General features: G+C 38.2%; 1 protein-coding gene across 3 annotated transcripts in view; it reads left to right on the forward strand.

Moving 5' to 3' along the window:
- The window catches only part of LOC106053083 (protein rolling stone-like), a 112,364-nt gene that overhangs the window by 4,440 nt on the left and 82,945 nt on the right, over positions 1-24,979 (forward strand). Inside the window, exons 1-2 of one of the 3 annotated variants that reach the window (XM_056028175.1) lie at positions 915-1,129; positions 9,232-9,431. In XM_056028175.1, coding sequence (XP_055884150.1) covers positions 9,288-9,431 — 144 coding nt within the window. In that variant the 5' untranslated portion in view covers positions 915-1,129; positions 9,232-9,287. Of the gene's footprint in view, positions 1-914; positions 1,130-9,231; positions 9,432-24,979 lie in introns of those variants that run through there. The other 2 variants (XM_056028177.1, XM_056028176.1) reach the window with 2 other exon arrangements.

Consider the following 24,979-nt stretch of genomic DNA (forward strand, 5'->3'; position numbering starts at 1 on the left):
AACTCCCTAACTCTCAGTACCCGTTTCTTAGTGAGCACCAAAGAGGTTAGAGGAACCTGTGCTCAAAATTCCATGCTATTCCATTCGCAATTGCAAAATCTCTTGATACATTGGTTGATGAATCAACCAATTAATAAGTGATAATTTTGCGTTTACATAATACGTTTGAACAAACGTGCCTAAGAAAAATCGAAAAAATCTTGGAAGACAACGGCCACCCGCTACATCAGAACTACGCCAGGTCGTCGCGAAGTGGGCGACTGCTGTCAATCAAAACAAGAACTGAGCGGTACAAAAACTCGTTCGTACCTCACTCGGTCAGACTCTATCACCGCCAGTCATTGATCAGGGAACATGGAATGCACCAAGATACCTGTGTGTAGTCGCTGAATGAACTCTTTACGTTGTGTCTGTTGTATTTATGTGTATGTTTCTGTTGTGTTGTCTTTATATGAGAAACGAGTCCTTGTAATCACAACAAATTTCCGTAAGGATCAATAAAGCAGTCTTAGTCTTAGTCTTAGTCTATATGCAATTATCCATAGATTTCATGTGATCGTTTCTGGTGCCTTAGTGTTAAGATAATCACGCTTATCTTTCGCTTTTATAAACATTCATGCAAAGAACAACCAAAGTCACAGACCGAGCTCCCGTGGTGTGTCTCAGCCAGCCCCAACCGCGACATCGCTGAGGACAATCTTACAACATTCCGATATTTCACACCGACACGATTTACCTCCCCTTCACATCACGTCTGGAAACTTAATGGCAACTTCAAAAAAAAAAAAATCATAAACATTAAAAAAAAATCCAAAGATTTTGTATGCAGGTCGATACAAAAAAAAATGGGGTAAGGTTGAAAACAGCACAGACAGACGCGCACACTGTCATAGTGCATAGCTCAGCCGGCCGGTGCCACCACGGGACGGCATCTGTTTGCTACCCCACGCTCGAGGACTCTGTGACCGACCTGTGAGATGTCAAACATTGTCTGGAATTCTCTCCTCCCCCCCTTGACAGACTCTCGTGGTGGAGGAAACCAGAAACACCCGATATTATAGTTATAGCCCTTTTTTTTTTCTCTTGTATGTGATAGGAAACTACTTGCACAGTGGACTATATTTTAAGCGTAAGTAACCTATCAACTACTATTTTAGTGTATTATTCCGCGAATGTTAAAGAAACAACTCGGTTGAAGTTAAGAAAGTTTTGAGGCTGGAACTGGACCAGTGTTTCTCAAACTGTGTTCCGTGAAACCCTAGTGTTCCGCGAGGCCTGAATAGGTGTTCCTCGAACTACTGGTATAATTTATTAATAGGCCACCACGTGAACTAATCTCTTTAAAAAAAAACACGCAAAGTGTTCCGCTAAATACGCGGAATGTGCTGAGTGTTCCGTTAAGGTAAAAGTATGGCAAGCACTGGACTAGACTATCTTCTTCAAATTCAAGGTTCTACTCAATCCATGTTTGATTTGGTTGTCCACTTTCTCTGTAGACAAAGTATACGGTGTATACGTTCATCGAAGCTGGGCATTCGGACGAAGACGTTTTGGCGCTGGACTTTAGGCGCTAAATGTTTAAGACACATTATATGAAAATAGTATCCCTTACAGATCTTTCGGTGTATGGGGCAGATGGTAAAAACGTCATCTGTCTCTATGGGTGTGAGGCGTCCAGCGCAACGACCAACCGCGTTTACTTTCCCCGATATCAGATAGCCATTAGAGTTGGGCGGACTTAGAGGCATTCTAGAAACTCCGATACTTAAAATCACAGTCTTCACCTGAACTGGAATAGGGATTTTTGGGGAGGGGAGGAATCTCATCAATCCTGTGAAGAGAAAAAGCTGAGCTGGTGCGGTCATATTGTAAGACAAGACTCACTGTCAAAAGTCAAAAGTCCTCTATCAAGATACAGTGTGCAGTGTGAAGGCTGCCCAAAGAAAGTACCATCCAAAGAAAAGCTGGCTGGAAAAGGTGAAAGAAAGGACCTAACTCTCTCTTGATATCCTACTAGAAACAGCTGCTGACCGGGAAAAGTGGAGGGATTTGGTTACCCGAACTATCGCAGCACCTCTACGACGAAAATCAAGGGGCAGATGATATGAGAGAATGTAATTTATTGTCCACAGTGCATACCACACAACCAGGAGACGTGTTTTGGGTTCAGACCTTGCACTGATGTCCCAATTCAGTCACGTGACTGAGCGCCCCAATCTAACACTGGTATGCGAGTACGCTTTGTTGAGATACCAGACCTGATGACCCGAAGTGTTGGACTAAAGATGGAATCATAAGTGCAGCATTTATTTATGTCCCAATTTTCGGATGTCCCGAGAACTGAGCTTTGGAATGATTCAGCATAATAGATTATTTTCTATCTGCTATCAGAAACTATATACCTTAGTGAATTGATAAGATAGTGTAGTATCCTTTAATTTTATTTGGCTTTAAGAGTTTCAGAACCTATTCTTGTGCCTTCCTAAGATTGTTTTAGCAGTGGGTAACCCCCTCCCCCCCCCCAAGGAGTTTGATAGTGTGGACTGATTGGACTTACTGTATTATTTAGTTCATGACAGCTAGGCTCATGGGAAATCTGACTAATGGACTGTTCAGTTGAATGTTAGGACCAAAGCTAGAACATAAGTGTTGTTGATGTTGTTGTTTTTAAGAGTGCCGTCTTCTCTATAAGATCTCGCGAGTGTATTATTAGCAAGTGAACTTTAAATAAACGTAATAGAACAGAAAGTGTGATAACAACTAAGATCGATAGCTGAAACTCTCCAGTTCATTGTAGGAATAGAACTGAATGTTCTTCTTGGCCAGTGTTTTTTAAAACTGTGTTCCGCGGACCCTAGTGTTCCGCTATTCCTGAATAGGTGTTCTACAAACTACTGAAACCTGTAGGCGGAGGCGTAGTGAGGGGTGGGGCAGGGGAGTCATGAGGCCAAGGGCGCCACCCTCAAGGGGGCGCCACACATAGAGAGGCGAAAAAAAAATATTGTAGATATTTTTGTTAGGTAATACATTCTAAGGTATATATATATTATAGCATTATTAAATACTTTTTATTTATAAGCCTATATTTCGATGTGATGTGCATGGACAATTGGGGGGTGGGGGGCAATACATTTTCTTGTCCCTGGAGCACTTTTTGCTCACTTGGCCTCTGCCAGTAGGACAATACCTGAATCTCTCTAAAAAAAAGGAAAGTGTTCCGCTAAATACGCAGAATGTGCGAAGTGTTCCGTGAATGAAAAAATTTGGGAAACTCTGCCCTAGAGGAAATCATTACACAAGCAAAATATAAACAAATAAATACATTTAAAAGAAAAAAAAGCTTATATAAGGGAAATAACTCACTTTTACAGTCTTGCCTCTCAATACTGTACGGTGTATTTCCCTTTTATATATCAAACAAAATTACTTAATTCTATTTTTTTTTTATTTAATTGGCTAATTTATTGATTGATTCATGTTTTGTTAGGGACAATTAATAATTGTGCAAAGTTTCAACTTAATCCGGGAAGTTAGAGAAATAACGTGTTCAAAATTGTGCCAGTCAGACAGACAAAAGGACAGAGTGAGTTGATACAGGAAACGTCAGCTTGGACTGACTGAAAGCTGTACATGACATTGACATAATGTACTTTACTTTGTGTGTGTGTTTTTGTTTACCCCCGTTGACACAGAGAAAATATGTGATGTTATGGTAAGTGATGTGAGTGTGATGTTGCGGTTAGTGATGTGAGTGTGATGTTGTGGTAAGTGATGTGAGTGTGATGTTGTGGTAAGTGATGTGAGTGTGATGTTGTGGTAAGTGATGTGAGTGTGATGTTGTGGTAAGTGATGTGAATGTGATGTTGCGGTAAGTGATGTGAGTGTGATGTTGTGGTAAGTGATGTGAGTGTGATGTTGTGGTACGTGATGTGAGTGTGATGTTATGGTAAGCGATGTGAGTGTGATGTTATGGTAAGCGATGTGAGTGTGATGTTGCGGTTAGTGATGTGAGTGTGATGTTGTGGTAAGTGATGTGAGTGTGATGTTGTGGTAAGTGATGTGAGTGTGATGTTGTGGTAAGTGATGTGAGTGTGATGTTGTGGTAAGTGATGTGAGTGTGATGTTGCGGTAAGTGATGTGAGTGTGATGTTGTGGTAAGTGATGTGAGTGTGATGTTGTGGTAAGTGATGTGAGTGTGATGTTGTGGTAAGTGATGTGAGTGTGATGTTGCGGTAAGTGATGTGAGTGTGATGTTATGGTAAGCGATGTGAGTGTGATGTTATGGTAAGCGATGTGAGTGTGATGTTGCGGTTAGTGATGTGAGTGTGATGTTGTGGTAAGTGATGTGAGTGTGATGTTGTGTTAAGTGATGTGAGTGTGATGTTGTGGTAAGTGATGTGAGTGTGATGTTGTGGTAAGTGATGTGAGTGTGATGTTGTGGTACGTGATGTGAGTGTGATGTTGTGGTACGTGATGTGAGAGTGATGTACTGGTAAGTGATGTGAGTGTGATGTTGTGGTAAGTGATGTGAGTGTGATGTTGTGGTAAGTGATGTGAGTGTGATGTTGTGGTACGTGATGTGAGAGTGATGTACTGGTAAGTGATGTGAGTGTGATGTTGTGGTAAGTGATGTGAGTGTGATGTTTTGGTAAGTGATGTGAGTGTGATGTCGTGGTAAGTGATGTGAGTGTGATGTTGTGGTAAGTGATGTGAGTGTGATGTTGTGGTACGTGATGTGAGTGTGATGTTGTGGTAAGCGATGAGAGATTGATGTCGTTGTAAGTGATGTGAGAGTGGTGATGTTGTGGTAAGTGATGTGAGTGTGATGTTGTGGTAAGCGATGTGAGTGTGATGTTGTGGTAAGTGATGAGAGATTGATGTCGATGTAAGTGATGTGTTAGTGATGTCGTGGTAAGTGATGTGAGTTTATGTCATTGTAAGTGATGTGAGTTTGATGTTGTGGAAAGTGATGTGACAGGGATGTGAAAATGATATGAAGGTTTAATGGTGTGTTATGGGTGTGTGATGTGATGATGTATATGTGATATGAATTTGCTATTCTATGTACGTGATTCATGATCATGCACATATGATTTGTAATAATTTGAAAGAGATGTGTAATGATGTGTATGCGAAGTATGATAATATTGAACAGATATGTGGGAGATTTTGGGACAAGTGAATGTGAGTATGTATTTATGTATGTGTGTGTTAAGAGCTAGGAATGCAAAGTTTGAGGTTAGAGTGTGTGTTTTTGTCTTTACACCTATATCATCATCATCGTCATCAAACTCCATTTGAGTGAGGGCTTTGGGGGCTTAAATCCTCTCTTGCAAAAGCCCTGGACAGAAACCCTGCTGTATAAATGTGCATAAATGTCGCCATACAGGTCGAGAATTTTTGGTTTCCCAGACCTGTCGAGGCGGCGATCAGCAAGTCTGGGGCAGTCAAACAGAATATGAGGCACGGTTTCCTCTTCTTCCCCGCAGCTGGGGCACCGTGATTACACCAATATCAAGATGTGGGATGTATAGCCAAGAGATACGCTTGAACTTGACTTGGCTACATATCAAAAAGGGAGGGGGGCCTCGAGGTTAGACACCCTCCTCGAGCAGAGTTCTGTTTAGTGAGCACTTAAAGGCAGCAATGAAAACATTCTTCTATATACCCCCTGCCCCTACTAGTCTAAAAATGAAATTTAACAAAGCGCTCTGAGTACAATATAAGCATGAAAGTTGCTATGCATAAAAGCTTTTTTTTATAAAAAAGATGGTAAAATGGAGCGTATGATTCTGCAGGCTGTATCCACGAAGACTTGCTAATATGTAATACGCTGACGTCCGGAACCAATGAAGAATTGAAGAAAGCACCATGCCTCTCCAATGACGACCTGTCTCCTAAGAGACCGTGTAGGAAATGGCGTCTCAAAGAGAAAGAATTGAAATCCGTAAGGGAGCTAATCGAAAAAAAAAAAAAAAAGAAATTAGCGTTCTTTGCGGTCATGAGGAACATTTCCGGGCCTATTTCTACACCAGAGATTGTGTCCCCTAGAATGTAAATTCTAAATAAGAAGTTTAAAGGAGGCGAATTTGAAATTTGCATTTTAAGGATGTGAAGATGGACGGGTTAGAGATTATCGACGTTGAAGTGAAGGGTGGCCTTAAAATCTATAACACAAAAGATGTCCACAGTTTAGGGCCTATGCTTTGTATTCTGACTGTTCCTTATGTATAGTACATTTTTTCAATTTAAAAAAAAGTAAAGTTCCCCTTTCAGACATTGTGGTCTATAGGGCAGATGATGAAAAGGTAATCTGTTTCTGTGGCCTACGGTTAACAAGGGTGTCATGTGGCCAGCACAACGACCAACCGCCTTTACTTTTCCCTAACTAATGTCAGGTAGAGTAGAGCTGGGTTGACTCAGAGGCGCCCGAAGATCCCGAATTCAAAATCCCAGTCTTCACCAGGATTTGAACCCCGGTCCCCGGTTCGGAAGCCAAGCGCTTTACCGCTCAGCCACCGCGCCTCCACATTTTAAAATTACTTTTTATTTAATACTGTATACTTTAACTGTTATACCATACAATGTATAATTAGTACTTCATGTTCAATAACAAATACTTAGAACTAATAATTAGAAGTATCTTTTTAGTACTTTATACTATTTAATACTTCGTACTTAACGCTTGGCACTTGATGCTTAGTACTTTCTTCTAAGTACTTTATACTTAGTTCTTAATATGCATAAGGCTTTGATTGAGTTGATATGCTTAACATAGTACTTCAAATTTAGTACTAAATGTTAGTACTTTATAATGTGGAAAGCGTGGTCTAGAGGGTAAGTGCGCTTGAGCTTGGAATGGGTTGGCTACCAATGAGAAAGGCTCGAGGTTCGACATGCGACCCGAGCAGAGTTGTGTTTACTGAGCGCCTAAAGGCAGCATCGAAAACCTTCTTCCAGAAAAACACAAAGTTAAAGGCACATTCCCCGTTCCATATGCTAGGACATATTTGTACAAATGCATCTTCTTCCCTAGTGCTATTAGAGCATGGAATGGGTTGCCTGAGCTAGCCAGGAAAACCAGTGACTTGGCAGAATTTAAAATTTAACCAAACATGCATGACACATAGGACGTAATCATTTTCTTTTTTGAAGTAACGTCAGTATTTTATAAGTTAAGAAGATAAGTAATATAACCGAATGTTGTCTTTTAAAACATTGTCTACCATATGAAGGTGTTGATGCATTATGTGTTCATATTCTAATCATCTATTCAATTATTTTTTTTTGTAATGCCTTAACTCTTTCTCTCCGTAATTATTTACCATATTCTGGTGAAATCAACACTGGTATCGTCAGTTAGGAAAGAAAGAGTTAAAGAGCAAGAAGTATTTGAGCCGCGCACAATTATAAATGTAGAATGTAGATCTAGTCTAGTACTTTACATTTGTAGATTTCAAATCATTCTTGGGCCTTACTATCACGGTGCGCAAGATGTTCATGCGCGTCTATTTCTTTATTCAAACTCGTTGCTGAATAGAAAGAAACAGCCGAGTCGAGTGCGGAATTTCCCGCTGAAGTCTTGTGACGTAATCAGTAAGTAAAAAAAAAAGTTTTCATTGATGAAAAGACGTGAGCCAAGTTTAATGCTAAGAAGATAAAAAAAATTCATAGAAATTAAAACGGCCAAATTCGAGTTTTAACTGTATGGCCAATTAGCTAGCCATTTCATTCTCCCAAAGATATAATTAGATTTACTAGGAAAATCGTTTAAGCGTTTTGGATACTCTCTGGATGTGTGGGTATAGCCACCTGTAAAAATATTACAAGCTAATAGTCGGAATTCGTATAAAAGAGTTCTTGGTTTTGGAATTTTACATATTAAAGTAATATATTGATGCACCAAACATGAGTGTATTCTTTTTTTGGTTCAGTGAAATGTTGATGACAACAGAACAGAACATTTTAAAAAGTTCCCCTTTCAGGCCTTGTGGTCTATAGGGCATATGATGTAAAGGTCATCTGTTTCTGTGGCCTACGGTTAAGAAGGGTGTCCTGTGGCCAGCGCAACGACCAACCGCCTTTACTTTTCCCCAACTAATGTCCGGTAACCATTAGAGCTGGTTGGACTCAGATAACAGGGATTGGATTTTAATATGTTAATGAGCTAGAACTGACAAGGTATTAAAGACCGTATTATTCATTCTTACTAGAAATTGTTGTGATTACAAGGACTCTATTAAAAAATTGAACAGACACAAAACACACAAGTTCGGGGACTTACACCTTTTTTATAGGCTTACGCCTCTGTTTTTGGGGGGCTTCATGCCTCCTTTTTGTTATTCTGGCCTCATAGCGTTTTGTTTAGGTGAACACTTACCGCCAATATTGTTTCCAGTTAATATCGGGGAGATAACACACTCCTGACACCATGTTCAGATAGAGTATATATGCAAAGTTGAAAAACCTTTATAAGAAACTTATTTACGTAACAATATGCGTTAATTTATACAGTCGTAATATTGGGCACCACAGTGTGTCGCACTAAAAACTCTCCACGGTCTCTTGCTAGTTTTTTAATGGCTTCCCAGCTTTTTCCTGTCCTCTCGGCTTCATCTAGTCCACTGCGTCGCCGTGTTATTTTTGGTCTTCCTCTACGTCTTGTGCCCTGAGGGCTCTACTCTAAGGTGTAGGTATCTTTTCAAAGGGTGTGTTTGTCAATCTCCGCTTCCTCTCTAAGATCTGCACCTCCATATTCCTCTGTCCGCCCATCTCCCACAGTTAAGTGTTTTCTATTTTGACATACCTGTGTATTTTCAAGATAATTCTCAGACATCTGTTGATGGAGGTCTGTAATTTTTTTGTTGAAATAAGTTTCTTAACTTTTTTTTTTAACTTTATTTTTTGCCAGTTTTTCATAATTCTAAAGTATAACACTTCATTCAACAGGAAATGCATTAACTATAAATAGTTCTAGGGACAATAATCAATTAGGCGAGCATCGAGTTATCTTTTCCTTTTCACTACTTAACATTCATTCGAGTGGAACATTGATTCTAGAGCTTAATGCGACATATTCGATTATATTATGGTTGCTTCTTAAAGGCTTTCATTGTTGCTGGCAGCAGCATTACTTGACATGTATCGATTACTCATCGATCAGCAATCGAGTTCGCCCCCGGTGTTTTTGTTTGGACAAAAGTTTAATGGATGCTTTGCTTTTCTTTCCAGGAGTGATTTGGTGAGTGCCGGGAAAGGGTTACTGCCCAGGGCCGGAGTGGTCAGCCATGGAGGACGATAGCAAGGAGGTTCGGGAGATGCGGGAGGAAGATGACCGCAACACCAAATGCATGAACTGGTGCTTTACGGAGTTTGACTCGGACAGTATCGGCCTGGATTATGACCGCCCCTCGGACTTCGTCACGTCTCAGGTAAGAGTATCACTAGTCAGTATCCATTCATAAGGTCCTCGAGAGATTTTTATTCAATATGTTTAGATATGCTGCTGCTCTGGAACACAAGACAAGCAAATATAATATAAAAGAACCTGTAAAAATTAAGTACCTCTTTCAGACCTTGTGGTCTATAGAGCAGTTGGATTAAAGATCATCTATAATCCGAAGTTAACGAAGGTGTCATGTGACCAAAACAATGACCAACCTATTTTTTTTTTTTCATTTCCAAAATTTCAGGTGGGTGGACTCAGGAACATCCTAATATCACGAAATTCAAAATCTCATTCTTCAACGAGATTTGAACCCTAGCGCTTTACCACTCAGTCACCAATCGTCTACATGAATTGTACATATATATTTATATCTTTGCACTTACGTACATAATGTAAAATGGTGATTTTAAAATAGTTGACAGTAAGTGACATACAATCACATACGTTCTACGTCAGATACTAGATATTAGAGCGAGACACATTATATGTTTCACTTAATGCAAACTATGGACCCCCACATACATTAATTGTACAATACGTTTTAACTTTATTAGGTAACTTTCACACATCCTACTTCGTCACAAGTTTTTGTTTTATTTGTACCTGTTTCTGAACCTGATGTTCTTTCAGAATTGAAGATTATTAAATCTCAAAGATGACAGGGTGGGGTGAGAGGGGGGGGTGGCGTCTGGCAGACTCCAGTGCGCATACCACACCACCAGACAGTTACCAGTATCATATCACCCTATAAATAGTAATTATGCTATAAATTTTACTATAAGATTATTCAAAACCCAATTTATAAATGTACTTTCAATGTTAAATTGAAAGTTATGGAATGTCGTATTTATCGAGGCAATAACTTTGGACATTTCATTTTTTCTTGAGATATTAATATATAACACACTTAAAATGAAACAACAGTCTGTCCAACTATATTGCTATTTGATCGTAGTCTAGTGAGTCTCTATGCTATTGAACTGTGTACATTGCGTACTGGTCGAGTCCAACAGGTGAACTTCGTAGGCGGGTGAGGGGGTATATTTTAATTCTAATTGTGTTTCCGACTGTTTCTGATATGTGTTTTATAGATTTTATATGGGAAATTAAGATTAAGTGTCTCTAAGATTTGAATTTTGAAATTTTATCTGAGATGTGTAACATATTTTAAGTAATTGTCATTTTATCTGGATTGTGTATCTGAGTTATAATCTGAGATGTGTATCTTCTAACTGTATTGGATATTCGTATCTGAGATGTGTATATGGAATGATAAATGGGCTATGTCTCTGAGATTTGAATATAGTAATTTCATCTGGAATGTGTATTTGATATTTGTATCTGAGATGTGTATCTTGTTACTGTATTTTATATTTGTATCTGAGATGTGTATCTTGTTACTGTATTTGATATTTGTATCTGAGATGTGTATCTTGTTACTGTATTTTATATTTGTATCTGAGATGTGTATCTTGTTACTGTATTTTATATTTGTATCTGAGATGTGTATCTTGTTACTGTATTTTATATTTGTATCTGAGATGTGTATCTTGTTACTGTATTTGATATTGGTATCTGAGATGTGTATCTTGTTACTGTAATTGATATTTGTATCTGAGATGTGTATATGGAGTTCTAAATGGGACACCCATCCATGATGTGTTTCGTGGATAATACCAGGTATGTGTATCTTGTCTATTATCTGGGATGTGTATCTGAGATAAGCTTACACGCATATTGTCTTTAAATGTAATACGTTATTACCCACAGTGAGGATTACGTACACATATTTGTTGTCTTTTCTCCATTGATATCATAATAGACTAAGATTTAAACAATCTTGAAAGTTCTTTGAATGTAATTATCTCTTTAGGTCTTACTGATTGTCATTCTCTCATTATTAAACCACAGGCTCTGCTAACATCACACACACACACACACACACGTATAGCATCCAATAATTTCTAGTGTAATATAACAATTGTGTAATATAAACAATTTTAATAAATTCGTGTCAATTAGCAGATGACTAACTATAAAACAAAAAAAAACATTTAAAAAAAAAATCTTGTTTTTTTTTTATTTTTGTTAAATTTCAAATTTAAATTTTCTGCTGACCTACATCAGATAACTTCTCTAATTTTTTTACATTTTTTTAAAAAATCATGCTCATGGATATTAAATTTCTTTTGGCTACACTCGATCACGTTTCTCTGGCCACAAAGTGATGGTTTCTCTGGGACGTAGGCCTTCCTTTATCGCCGAGTTCCCCAACCATTATGCTCGCGTGTTGCCTGGTTGGATAACAGTGGGCCAATCGATAGCTTGAAAAAGGGTGGAAAAAAACAAACAAACAGAAAAACAACGCAAAATGTCAATTTATGATAACAGTTCATTAACTCCTCAATAACAAGGATAAAATGATATTAATTTCCTCAACCTAGCTGGCAGTGTTTTTTAGAGTTCTTAAAAATGCCAGCTCATCATTTGCGCTGTATTATTGAGACTTAAAAACGTAAGCGACATTTGGCATTTCACCTTATAAACGTCACAGCCGTTCCTTTTAGGAATAAAATTATTGAAACCTGGCTAAAAGAAAAAAAAAAGAAAAAAAAATGCAAGTAGGCTAATAGATAAACACTGTGATAGGAATACGAACTCTGGATCAACGGGTTCTCTATTCTGAAACACAAGTAATAACCAAAAGATTCTATCAGGCAACTGAAGAAATACTGTTTAGTACAGGGACATTAGAGCTCAGATAGACCAGAAAAAAAAAATAATTCTCTTGTAATCATGGGATCATTGACCTGGCCAAGAATTAATTTATTAGTTTACAAGTTCATCTTCTTATCTTATCTTATATACTGCAATATGTACTTCAAAGAAGAAGATAATTACGTCCTGCGAATTTCATTTGCCAGTCTAGTCATGCGTGTTAATCAATTATTTAAACTCTGTTAAGTCGTTGGTTTTCCTGACTGATTCAGGCAACCCGTACCATTCTCTAATGGCACAAGGGAAAAAGTAGCACTTGTATGAATTTGTTCTAGCATATAAGAATAAGAAATGTGCCTCTATCTTTGTGTCTTTCTGAGTATTTCATCAGGTTTTGTTTTTCTATTTGTAAGTTATGGTTTAGTGTTTTATGTATTATAGCTACTTTACTTTTTATTCTTCTGTCCTGAAGTGTCTCTAAGTTTATTGATTTAACTAATGGGGTTCATTAAGTAATGGGCCAGGTAGTTAGTGTTGGTCTGATGAGAAAGTGGTGAGCCATGGATAAAGTTAGTGGTGGGCAAAGGTCCAAAGGATGAAGTTAATGGTTCAGGGAGGGGTATAATTACTGAAAGACAAAGTCGTAATTTAGTCTTAGACCAAGGAGTTCGTTGTCTTTTTTTTCTTGTTTTTTTTTTTTTCAATTGATTTCATTTTTCATGCTACAAGCATGGTCAGCGTGCTATGGTCCGATTTCTTGTGTGGGGGGAGGGGGGCTATCTGGGAGTAAGTATCCGTGCTGCGTTTATGCGACAGCAAACACAAACAGCAAACACAGACAGCTATCACAAACAGCAAACACAGACAGCGAAAACGGACAGCAAACACAGACAGTAAATACGGACAGCAAACACAAACAGCAAACACAAACAGCAAACACAAGTCTGCTCGAGACAGGATTCGATAGGTAGCCAAGTGGGTATTTGTCTGTAAGCCAAACTATGTTCTCTCTCTCTCTCTCTCTCTCTCTCTCTCTCTCCTCTTTTTTTTCTCTTACAAACTCTTATTTACTCAGCAGCTTATTACATTATTAATTTGAAATATTGATAATAAATTGGATAAAAAAAATACAGACTCTTTGCGGACATGCGCAGTTCCATCACAAATATTCAAATCAAGATTTCATAAATCGTGTCTTGACTACAGCCCTGGGGGAAGTCTTTGCTATTCTAAATAATTGCTTATATAACGTGAAAATTTGCTCTATAAATTGAATCCCACCCACACTGGATCTACCACGTCTTCCACCACTTCGCCTCCCACCCCCTCCCCAACCGACAGCGCCCCGGGCTGTCTGCTTTGACTGATGTGTTATTAAAAGTCAGCTTTCGGATATTGGACATCTTCTTCTAGAATCTGCCTGGGAATGTGTGTGTGTGTTTGTGTGTGTGTGTGTGTGATTTCTTTAGGAGAAGAATATGAGTGTTTAATCTGAATTGTAATTAATGAGACGTAGAGATATCCGGCTGAAAAATAGTTTAACGTTGTCTCAAATAGTTAGATGAATGACCTGGCTATTAACCTTTTAACGAATCATGCATAGAGTGTCATTATTCAGGTAATAGCCCATAATAAAAAGAAGGAAAAGAAGAAGAAGAAGAATCTATGGGAACCTAGGCTTGGAGATATACGCGTTTATGAAAGATACTTAGAATAATAATATACCCCATTGTTATATCAACCGAGAGGTTAATGACAACTGACCTCACAGATAGGCTACATTCAATGCCCTTAACATTCCTAAGAAGATTTTCGTTGCCTGTCAGAGGGCGGTACTGCTGCAGACCTGCCACATCACCAGAAAATTCCTCAGTGGAAACTGATAAAGAGACTACAATGAATTTTGTTTCTCTTTTTAATGAAACTCGACCCTGGCAGCGCCAGAGAATGACTACTCGTTCGTTTCCAGCATCATAGTATATTATTATAAACCATGGGGATAGTTAAAAGTAAAGTTCCCCTTTTAAGGCTTGTGATCTATAGTGCAGATGATGTAAAGGTCATCTCTTTCTGTAGCCTACGGTTAAGGATGGTGTCATGTGGCCAGCACAACGACCAGCCGCCTTTACTTTATTCAACTTATGTCAGGTACCTATAGAGCTGGGTGGAGTCAGAGGCGCCCTAAGATCCTGAAATTCAAAATCCTCTCTTTGGGGATAGTGACAACTGACCTAATAAATGCTAAGTATTGAATTATAAATTTAAAAAAAAAAACACCTCTCCCCCAATGTCCCCATCACCTGGGCCGAAAAAAAAATCCTGGTTGCGACTATATATAAATCTACTAAGAATCAAGAAAATTCTAGTTTGGTGATATAGATCCTGAGGTAAATATATATATATATATATATATATATATATATTTATTTATTTATCTATACTATAAAGTAGAATGTGAGGTGTATGTATGTTACTTATAGACATCAAAACCGCTTGACCAATCTTGATAAAACTTGGCAGGAATGTTTCTTGGGTACCAACTTAGACCTTAGTGTATGTATTGTAGCCCTAAAACAAACTCAAGACCCTAAAAAAAAATAAAGTTGTCCGACTCTATTAAAGCTATAGTATTTTATGGATCTAGGCCATGTCTACAATGTTGACATGAGAAAAGATCGAAAGGATTTAGACCTAGATCTAATTTTAAGAAATACCCTTTGCGCAGATAGTTTTTTAGTTTGACACATGAAAGTACAAAAGAATATCCATTGATTTCATTATATAATAAAATTAACCTTCAATTTTGTGTTTTTTTACATAAATTAGTTCCTTATATCTATGACTACAGATTTCCTGACGAACATTCTTTCATTGTTTAAAATGTTTGTAAAATGTTTTACATGTTTCGGATGTTCCTTCAGAGTTGAAGATAATTACTTCCTAGTCCAAACCTCCCGCAGGACGACGGGGGATGGGAGCGGGCAGGGTTTGAACCCGGGACCATCGATAAATCTGAACGACAGTCCAGCGCGCAAACCGCACGACCAGGCAGCCATCCTAGGGTTAGGGACAATAGACAATTCATTAGACAATATCGTAATGAATCGCGTACTAAAAATTAATTCGTTTAATTGTTTACTGTATAATCCCATCCCTAGATCTAAAACTCTAATAAATTAAACTTCTCTTCGCACAGATAGTTTTATACTTTAACACATTAACATACTAATTATAGTCCATTCATTTCATATTTTGACACAAATTTCCGTAAGGATCAATAAAGCAGTCTTAGTCTTAGTCTTAGTCTTAGTCTTTACGAAAGCTGCGAAGCCGAGCGAGTTGAGATAGGCCTAGATCTATATTCATTCATGAATCGCGTACTAAAAATTATTTCGTTTAATTGTTCACTTTATAATCCCATTCAATTAACAAAGCTATCGCTCTTTTCGTTTTTAATAGATATGAATGTATCGGCTTCGGGTAAACCCATTTTCGCAAAACTAATTTTATTTTCGTAGCGAAAGAGAAATAACGTGAAAGGATCATTAGCTAAGTTAAACATACTACTAATGTAGTGGATTGGATTTAGATGTGTGTCTGTCTGTCCAAACGTTTGCACACGTTATCTCTCCGACACCCAATCTCGGATCAACCTGAAATTTCGCACAATTATTTCTTTTTCCTGACAACACTGTAATTAATAAAAAAAAAATTAAACAATTAACTATTGGTAATAAATTGCTTTGTTAGGTATCTCAAACAAGGGAATGAAATGGTAATTGACTGAAGTAGTGGTATAAGCTGAGTTAGTCCCCTTTAATTAGGCTACCGTCTCAGGCTTAATTAACACAAACCTGAAATAGAAACAATAGATAATTATGCAATCTTCCTTGTTCATAGACTCTTCGCTAGCAGAGTGGTTACCGTGTTAGCTCGAGAAGGCTTTAGCTCACATGTTCGAATTCAGGTCGTTTCCTTTTCTTTTTATAAATGCTTTTTTTATTGTTAGTCTAGATCAGTGGTCTTCAACGGGGGCGATATCGCCCTTAGGGGGCGTTTTCGAGATTTTGGGGGGCGCTGAGAGCCAAAGGGGCGGTAGGGGGGCGCTGGGCACAAAATGGGCGGTAAGGGGGCGCTGGGCATAAAGGCGGAAAGAAGAAACTTAAGGTGCTCTGAAACAAAACAAATTAAAAAATTATTCAACATTAAAGCTGGGAAACTAAATATAGACAAAGTATAGTTATCTTGTTTCTAATTTAAGAACAGAACAGCGTTAGAAATTGAGTTCGGGAATCCCATTTTCTATTTTTAAATTCTTACTCTTTTGTTATGATCGGAGAGTATCTATTGTCCTTGAATATTTCGCGTATAAACGTTTAAGATTTGATCAACAAAGTAGGCAATACGCTTTTTAGATTATAGTTTATTTTATCTACATATGTTAATATATTGATATGTAAAAGTTAATTGCAAAAAACATTAAAGGTAACATTTAATAGAATAATTTAACTTTTTAAAAACAAAAAACATTGATAAAATGTTGTTACGAAAACTCACTGGTATGCAGTGGAGGACTGGCTATATGGGCATTCGGGCCGGTACCCAAATGGGCCGGTAGGGCAACCTAAATGGCTTCATATAGAAGATTTTATAAATATTTTATAATATCCCTTGTAAAAAGAGGCCCTCTAAGCTAATTAAATCTAACACATTATCCGAAAAAATGTAATAGCCTACATCCGTAGACAGTGCTACTAGTAGGCTTCATTATTTTAGGGCCTATATACTTAGTGACTAAAACTTTACATAAGACATGTATTTCTTATAAAGATATAATGTTCTCTTTATCCATGCTTTTAGTTATCGCTACATTTTACAACTTAATGTAATGATTTTGAGGACAGGGAGACCTAAAATTGGATGCCCATCATATGATATACTTTTTGTGGGCTGGGTTGTATAGAAATGCCCGAGCCGATTTTAATTCCCAGTCCACCCCTGCTGGAATGTCATGTAATATTTCCTTGAGATTTAGTGAATTGCCACTAGAAAAAAAATAAGTTCTACTTTGATGGCATTTTCAGATGAGGTTATGAAACCAAGTCGGCTTCACGAACATATAGCGATATCCAAAAATAAGTTAAGAATATTCATGAACAATTATAAAAATCTACAATTAAAACAATTTTAAAAACAAAAAACGTCAAAGCAGGATATGTTTTAATGGCTTTTTAGAAAAATGCATAGTTTTTTAAAAATTCGTATGATATTGTTGAAAAATTGATTAAAACTAAATTTATTTTAAAACATATGTAACACAAGAAGACTTTTTTTCTGTTAGAATTGAAATATTATTTCAAAATTTTCTAGTTATGTAGCTTATGAGGACATATAGGAAACCATCAGTGGTTGGACGCTACAATGACTTTATAGGTAATATAGAATAAAGAACAAATCTATCCAGTCTATATTTATTTATGTCTATGGTTATGATATACAAGAAAAGTTTAGCCCGCAATTTCATTTCTATTGGAATCTAATTATAAAACTGTAAATAAAATTCAAACCCATGCCGAAACAGTTTTATGAAACAAATGATGAAAAAGGTGTTAGACTCTTGTTGTAAAATGAAGTTCGCTGGATTTCGAAAGGGGTTTATTAATTGTTATGGCTCGTATTTTTAAGCTCTTAAATAATTTTTTTTTTTTTGAGAAACGGGAAGATTCAACGTTTGGCGATGACTTAAAGCAGGCTAAAAAAAATTGTTTTACAAGGTAGGCATCTCACACAAATGAATGAAACGAACCTCCGACTGCTAGGAAAGAAATTGACTTTTATTGATAATATCATTTTCTTGTTTTATCGAGATATTAAATCTATTTTCAAGAGTTTTACAATCTCACATAACTTGTTTGTTAACTAATGAATTACTGCTCAAGGACACCGATATCTATGCAATTCCCATAACAATGCTCTATGAAGAAATTAAGATTCGCTTCTAAAATTTAGAAAAAAAAAATATAAATGACAATTATTAAACATCTGTTACTGACGTTCAAATTGAGTTGCATGAAAAAATAGATTTACAAAACTATGTCTTCAGTAAAAAGAATGTAAACATAGGAGGCACACAGTGGCGTAGCTAGGGTGGGGGTAAGGGAAAATTGAAAATCTCCCGGGCCCCATTTAAGGGAGGGGCCCAAATTAGTGCTTTTTTAATTAATTAAATTAAATATTACGCAAAATGCAGCGGCTCCCAAAGATGTCAAGCCCCCTGGACCCCAAACGATGGAAATTCCTAGCTACGTCCCTGGAGGCACAACAGAGATGTCGCTGCATTTAAATGTTTCAGTAAAATTCCAAGACTGTTGTCGAAATTGGAATTATGTTTTAGCTTTTCAGTAAACATACATGGTTAACATAGATTTAGTGCATAACAAAGTTAATGAATAAGCAAAGAAATAGACTGGATGTAGCCACTAGAGGAGACCTTCGCCTTGCTTTGGCTAAATTAAAGCTGGAAATTTCTAATATTGTCAGACCGCAGGGGACATAAGGTTCCCATTAGCTTAATTTCATTTTGTAGTGAATTCTGCAATAATAATATTTATATTAAAATATAAAGCTAAATTTACAATTAAACCTAAAAACAGTAGGCCCTAATATTCAAAAATTTAAACGGAGACTTTTCTTAGGATTTGAAAGAAAGTCTTTACAATTAATTTTTGTGTGTAATCACTGCAAATTATTTGACAAAATTTTTGCATAATGATAATATTGGCTGTTTTTGCCTTTAATTCCCAATATTACCGCTGAGTCCAGTGTTTCACATAACTACGCAAACACAACTGCGATCTACATATTTTCCCGAATTTGTATGCAGACAAAGCCGTTGTATGCTGGCTTTTCTTTGAGTATCAAATGTTTGTCCCGCAGTTTTTGTAAGAGCTCTCGAACTTTTTCTCTCAGAGGCTATCTGCTGCCAGAGAATGCTGCCAGTTACTTTCCTCTATGCCAGTGAGAGCGAAATGGCGCCTGAATAAATCTTTATAGCGCTCACGGGGTAGGGGGGGCACCTATGTAACTCAGTCCTCCTTAAAGCTCGTCAGACATAGGCCAAGGAGTTCACAACAATCGCCTTTGGCATGCGGTCGTCTCCCAAGCGGGATAAGTGTTATTGACAGCATACTAATTAATAGATAGATGATATTTTGTTCAAATTTGCCTTCTCGCGCTTCTTTATAACTGTTTTTCTTAGAGGGGGGCGCTGGAGGATTTTAAAAAAAAAAAAATTCGAAAAGGGGGCGGTAGGCCAAAAAAGGTTGAAGACCCCTGGTCTAGATCTATTACAAATTTAATTACATGACTGATCGAGACTAATTGATACAATTACGCTTAATATAAGCTTTGTTTGTTTTGTTTTTTTTTTTAAGTATTTTTTAAATAATTTTCTTGTTAGATTATAATATTGTACAAAAAAATATAGCGGTCGAAACCGGACTTGAGAAATGGAATAACATTTCAGAAGAGCTAAGAACGTATCTCAGAACAGTAGGAAGTCTGTATTATGTGTACTATTGTATGTATCAAGTATTCAATTAGCATTTCTATACTACCGCTAAACTAATGGTCAATTAATATTTGGACGTGTGTTTAAGAATAAGAGATGGCCGATGAGACTTAACTCTTTCTCTCCGTAATTATTTTTCCACGTTTTGAAGAATTCTTCATTTCGCTCATTACTAGTTCACTCCCCTGTTATAATTGGGCTTCAATAGCTTTGTTGTTTGTTATCAGAAAATGTTTTATTTGGTATAGTATTAAAGGGAAATGCATGCTCTTTTTATATAATTCCATGTCAAGTTTAATCAATTTAACATTAATTTAATTTAATGAGGTCAAAATCAACGATTGTATCGTCGATTAGGAGAGAAAGAGTTCAAAAATAATTGTACAGTTCTGACTCTCTGGCTGTTGTCAACGCTGGGCAAACATCAGACAGAAACAACGGGACAGTGTTTGTCTAGCAGGGGATGCGTCTCCATTCATACGCTAGGACTTGATAAGGCCTGCGCAATTATCTATGATTCGTAGCACACGGATGGACATGACAATGTGGCCGTAAATAAGGCCATTTTTTTGCCATTCACTGAGTGAATACAGATGTCCTTGGTATGACTATGATCACGACCCAGTAGCCAGCTTTCATCAATTTTAGTTTGTTTATGACTTGTACTTTATATTTCCGAGAGAGTAAGAAGAGAGAGAGACTTACAAAGAGAGAGAGAGAGAGAGAGAGAAGAGAGAGAGGGAGAGAGAGAGAAGAGAGAGAGAGAGAAAAGAGAGAGAGAGAGGGAGAGAGAGAGAGAGAAAAGAGAGAGTGAGAAGAGAGAGAGAGGGAGAGAGAGAAGAGAGAGGGAGAGAGAGAGAAGAGAGAGAGAGAAGAGAGGGAGAGAGAGAGAAGAGAGAGAGAGAGGGAGAGAAGAGAGAGTGAGGGAGAGAGAGAGAGAAAAGAGAGAGAGGGAGAGAGAGAGAAGAGGGAGAGAGAGAAGAGAGAGAGAGAGAAAAGAGATAGAAGAGAGAGAGAAAAGAGAGAGACAAATAAAAGAAAGATAGGGAGAAAGAGAAAGTTAGAGAAGAAGAGAATACCTTCTCTTTTATCTAACCTTTTCTAGTAGTATTTTATTTTTCAGAGCTTCCTATCTATAAGGCAGATGATGTAAATGTCGTCAGTTTCTATAGTCGACTAGGGTGTCATGCGGCCATCACAATGACCAACCGCTTTTACTTTTCCCCACTTTATATAAGGCACAAAAAGAGTTGGATGGACTCAAAAAAAAAAGTCAACTTAAGCCAAGTGTTTATCTATCAGCTCATTTCTTCCAAGAGAGACCGTGAGACACAGATATGGACTTGCTCCATACCTTTTCACTTTCTTCTCTGGAATAATGTTTTATAAAAAAAAATGAATCACTGTCCGCAAGAAGGCTTCTGTAGGGTTTCCCTCAGATGGCAATGTGTTCAGCCAATAGCCCCTAGTGCTCTATGCTAAAACAATAAAAAAAAAAGAGATGAATGTAGATAGAGCGTTTCGATGTGGATGATTGCGCAGTAGTCGCTCAACCTTAAAATCAGCCTCAGTCCTCAACTACAAAACGAATTTGCTTACGCTGACCCTTCGCTGCCCCTTCGTTTGATCTAATAACCAACCTAGAATATAGTAGCAGAACTATATTTCTGTTCAACTAGATTTACTATCTTTATTTATCTTTATGTCTTTTATATAGACTTGACATACTTTCAGTAATCTCCCCTCCTGTCAGCTAACTAACCTCTTCACCTTTTAACAGTTTATTTATTGGACATTTCAACACCATAAATCACCTAGTTTGTCAGTACATTACTGCATCATTACTAAATGATCACTGGTCTGATAACAAGTCTAGCACATTGACTGCTTCAATGGTGGCTGTTGGCTGGCTGTCAACAATGGCGGTAATCCCAAGATTTAAAACGTGTTTATCAAGTCATTGTAACAAATTCATTGACTGTTAGACTGTCATTTCAATACTGAAAGTGACTGCCGCGGTGCTGCTGTAACAATGTTACCGGCTGCTGCAATTTTAATGTAACAAAAGCTATTGAAAAGAATGATCAGGTGTTGTACCCAACAAGTTCACTTGACTATGTAATTACATCGTAAAGTGTTGTTATTTAGAAAGAGAAAATAATGATGAAGAACGCGAGAATGACGAGGTAGAATGGTCTCGTGTGTCCTTTTTGTATGGACCTTGTCCTGAGTTTTATAATGTCCAGATGACCTTGTGGCCCGGGCTTGTGGTTATAGTAAACAACGATGTTATGATGTGGCGTTATAACATTTGAATGTCTCATTAATTCTGGTGTTAATGTTTAGCGCTGTGGACCATTCTTGAACCCAACACAGTAACGGTAATAGCTTAAAAGGGGGAGAAGAAGAGTAGAGAGATCTGGGATAGGTGAGAAAGAAAGAGAGAAACAACGAGAGAAGGAGTGAGTGAGAAATAGAGAGAGAAAGAAAAATGGGAGAGAGAGAGAGAGAGAGAGACGGTGAGAGAGACAGACGAGTAAACGAACTCTCAGTGAAGGTTGCAATAGCTAGGCTGCTTGTTGATACAGCCCAGTCTTGACCAGCCCCCACCCACACCCTGCCTAGAACCATCGACTTATTCAATCAGGGTATCGCACAAAGATCAATTATGTGGACCGGCCGTTAATTTGTAAGTAAACATTGTGTGAAGGAAACGTCATGGAAGTTGAAAGACTGTACCACGGTGTGGGCGGCCGGTCAGGAAATGGTCAATATTGCTCCACAAGACTAAAGTAGCCTTTACCTCGATTTCTTGGACTTAGGAGTATAAACATGGAACGGCTTTTAAAAAAAAAAGTATATTTACAGAACAAATATATCATTGTCAAACCAGATATAGAGATTTTGGATAGCTTCGATATGAACGAACACTGGTTGATTTCCACAGGTTATATTGTATGAGGATCTAATTGAGGGCTGGAGAGCTGCAGGTCTTCCACAGGTTATATTGTATGGTGATCTAATTGAGGGCTGGAGAGCTGCAGGTCTTCCACGGGTTATATTGTATGGTGATCTCAGTGAGGGATGGAGAGCTGCAGGTCTTCCACAGGTTATATTGTATGGTGATCTCAGTGAGGGATGGAGAGCTGCAGGTCTTCCACAGGTTATATTGTATGGTGATCTCAGTGAGGGATGGAGAGCTGCAGGTCTTCCACGGGTTATATTGTATGGTGATCTAATTGAGGGCTGGAGAGCTGCAGGTCTTTCACAGGTTATATTGTATGGTGATCTAATTGAGGGATGGAGAGCTGCAGGTCTTCCACAGGTTATATTGTATGGTGATCTAATTGAGGGCTGGAGAGCTGCAGGTCTTCCACAGGTTATATTGTATGGTGATCTAATTGAGGGATGGAGAGCTGCAGGTCTTCCACAGGTTATATTGTATGGTGATCTAATTGAGGGCTGCAGAGCTGCAGCAGGTCTCCCACTGTTAAGATACACCGATGTGTGTACGCCTGACATGAAGCTCTTTAAGATAGGCACCAACTGCTGGGAACAATAACAAGGATGGGCCCACATCAGAAGGGGAACGCAACACTCCGGAAGCAGGAAAAGGACTAAAATACGTTGCAGCGTCTAGACATTACAAATGACCAACTTGTCACCGTGGATGTCTTTTAAGGATTGGTGTCTTTAGTTAGTAACATGAGAATTTGTAGATTTCCTTCTTCAAGTATCAGTGAATCACTTCTGCAACGGTCGGTCTCAGAAACTGTTACATCTATTTTCTCCTGCACAGTAGAATCTAAAAGTGAGATTAGTTCTTCAATTTCACAGAAATATCTTCCTATTTCGGCATTTCTTTTTCTCTAGTTCTTAAGCGGAAAGTTCCAGTTTAATTCTAGATCTCCCAAAACGCTGCCAACTTTCTTTCTTTAGTTCACAAACCAGTTTCATTGACCTATCTACTTGTCATTCTGCTCCTGTTTTAGTTGGCAACAAAAGCAACATGTTAATTATGATATCAGGGCCGGCCTTAATTAATTAGAGACGAGGCCCTAGGCGAAGTGACTTTGGTGGCCCATAACGAAATAGAAAAAAAAATATTTAATTACGCGATTCATTTAAAACCTAGTGTTTTCTTAACAATAACAATGGGCACAAGTTTCGCTATTTTTATCTCTAAATAGAATTCTTAAAAGCACTGTACGAGACCCCAACCAATCGAGGCCCTATTCGGATACCTTGTTTGTACATGATAATGTGCAAGCTTTCCGAAGCGCCTTAAAATCGGAATAGTTTATTGTATGTATATATAAATATATCCTATACACTTTTTGATACGTAATTTATACCTCGGGCAAGCTGCCCTGCCTCACCAGACTACTGTATGGTGTTTAATTTAATTCCATAGAGTTTTTCTTTCATTTTCTTTTAGTAGTCGAACCAGTATATAATTAGGTCCGTCATTACAATATTCGTACAGTCAGCGGAATCGAAAGTTTAGAAGAAAAAAAAAATGGGCTTATCTTGACTCACTCACACACACACACACATACACACACACACGACTACTAGTATCTTACACCCACCCCCCTCTCCCCATTTCTCTTTTCTCTTATCGTCCCGATTTCTGGAGGCAGACAACTGAAATACTAGTTAGAGAGTAAGCTTACAGTCAGTGATGAGGGGAGGGGAGGGGGGGCGTGTGAATATATTTTCATATCTGATTGTGGGGGGGGGGGATCCCATGGGAAATACATTCGATGATAGGTGAAAAACGGAGTGGGGGGGTGTGATGTTACAGACAATGGGGGAGTACTTGTATCAGTATGCTGTATATTGATTCGTTGTGGGGGAGGGGGAGCCAGTGTTGGGGGTTCGTGTGTATTCTCTGGCTTATCCTCCGACTCCCTCACCTCCAACCCCCCCTCCACTACGTCACACCAGGAGATGAAGAATGTTCATCGGATGTCACTTAGCGACCATCTAAACGGCATCCGTGTTTGCCCGGTCTGGCCACTTGCCCGGGCGCCTCAATACGTCCCCACAGTTTCAGCCCCAATGTATTTACATAGAGATGTGATTCTCTGCCTTCACCGACTTTCAAGTTGGGGGGGGGGGGGGGAGGGGAGGAGCGGGGCAGCTGGTGGAGGCGATGGGTAACATTTTACATCGATCAAAAAGATAGCGTTCTGCCCTGGTCAGCGTATTACTAATACCGTCATCAATAAGCAAGAAGA

Source organism: Biomphalaria glabrata, chromosome 4 (assembly GCF_947242115.1).
Source record: "Biomphalaria glabrata chromosome 4, xgBioGlab47.1, whole genome shotgun sequence".
Lineage (NCBI taxonomy): Eukaryota > Metazoa > Mollusca > Gastropoda > Planorbidae > Biomphalaria > Biomphalaria glabrata.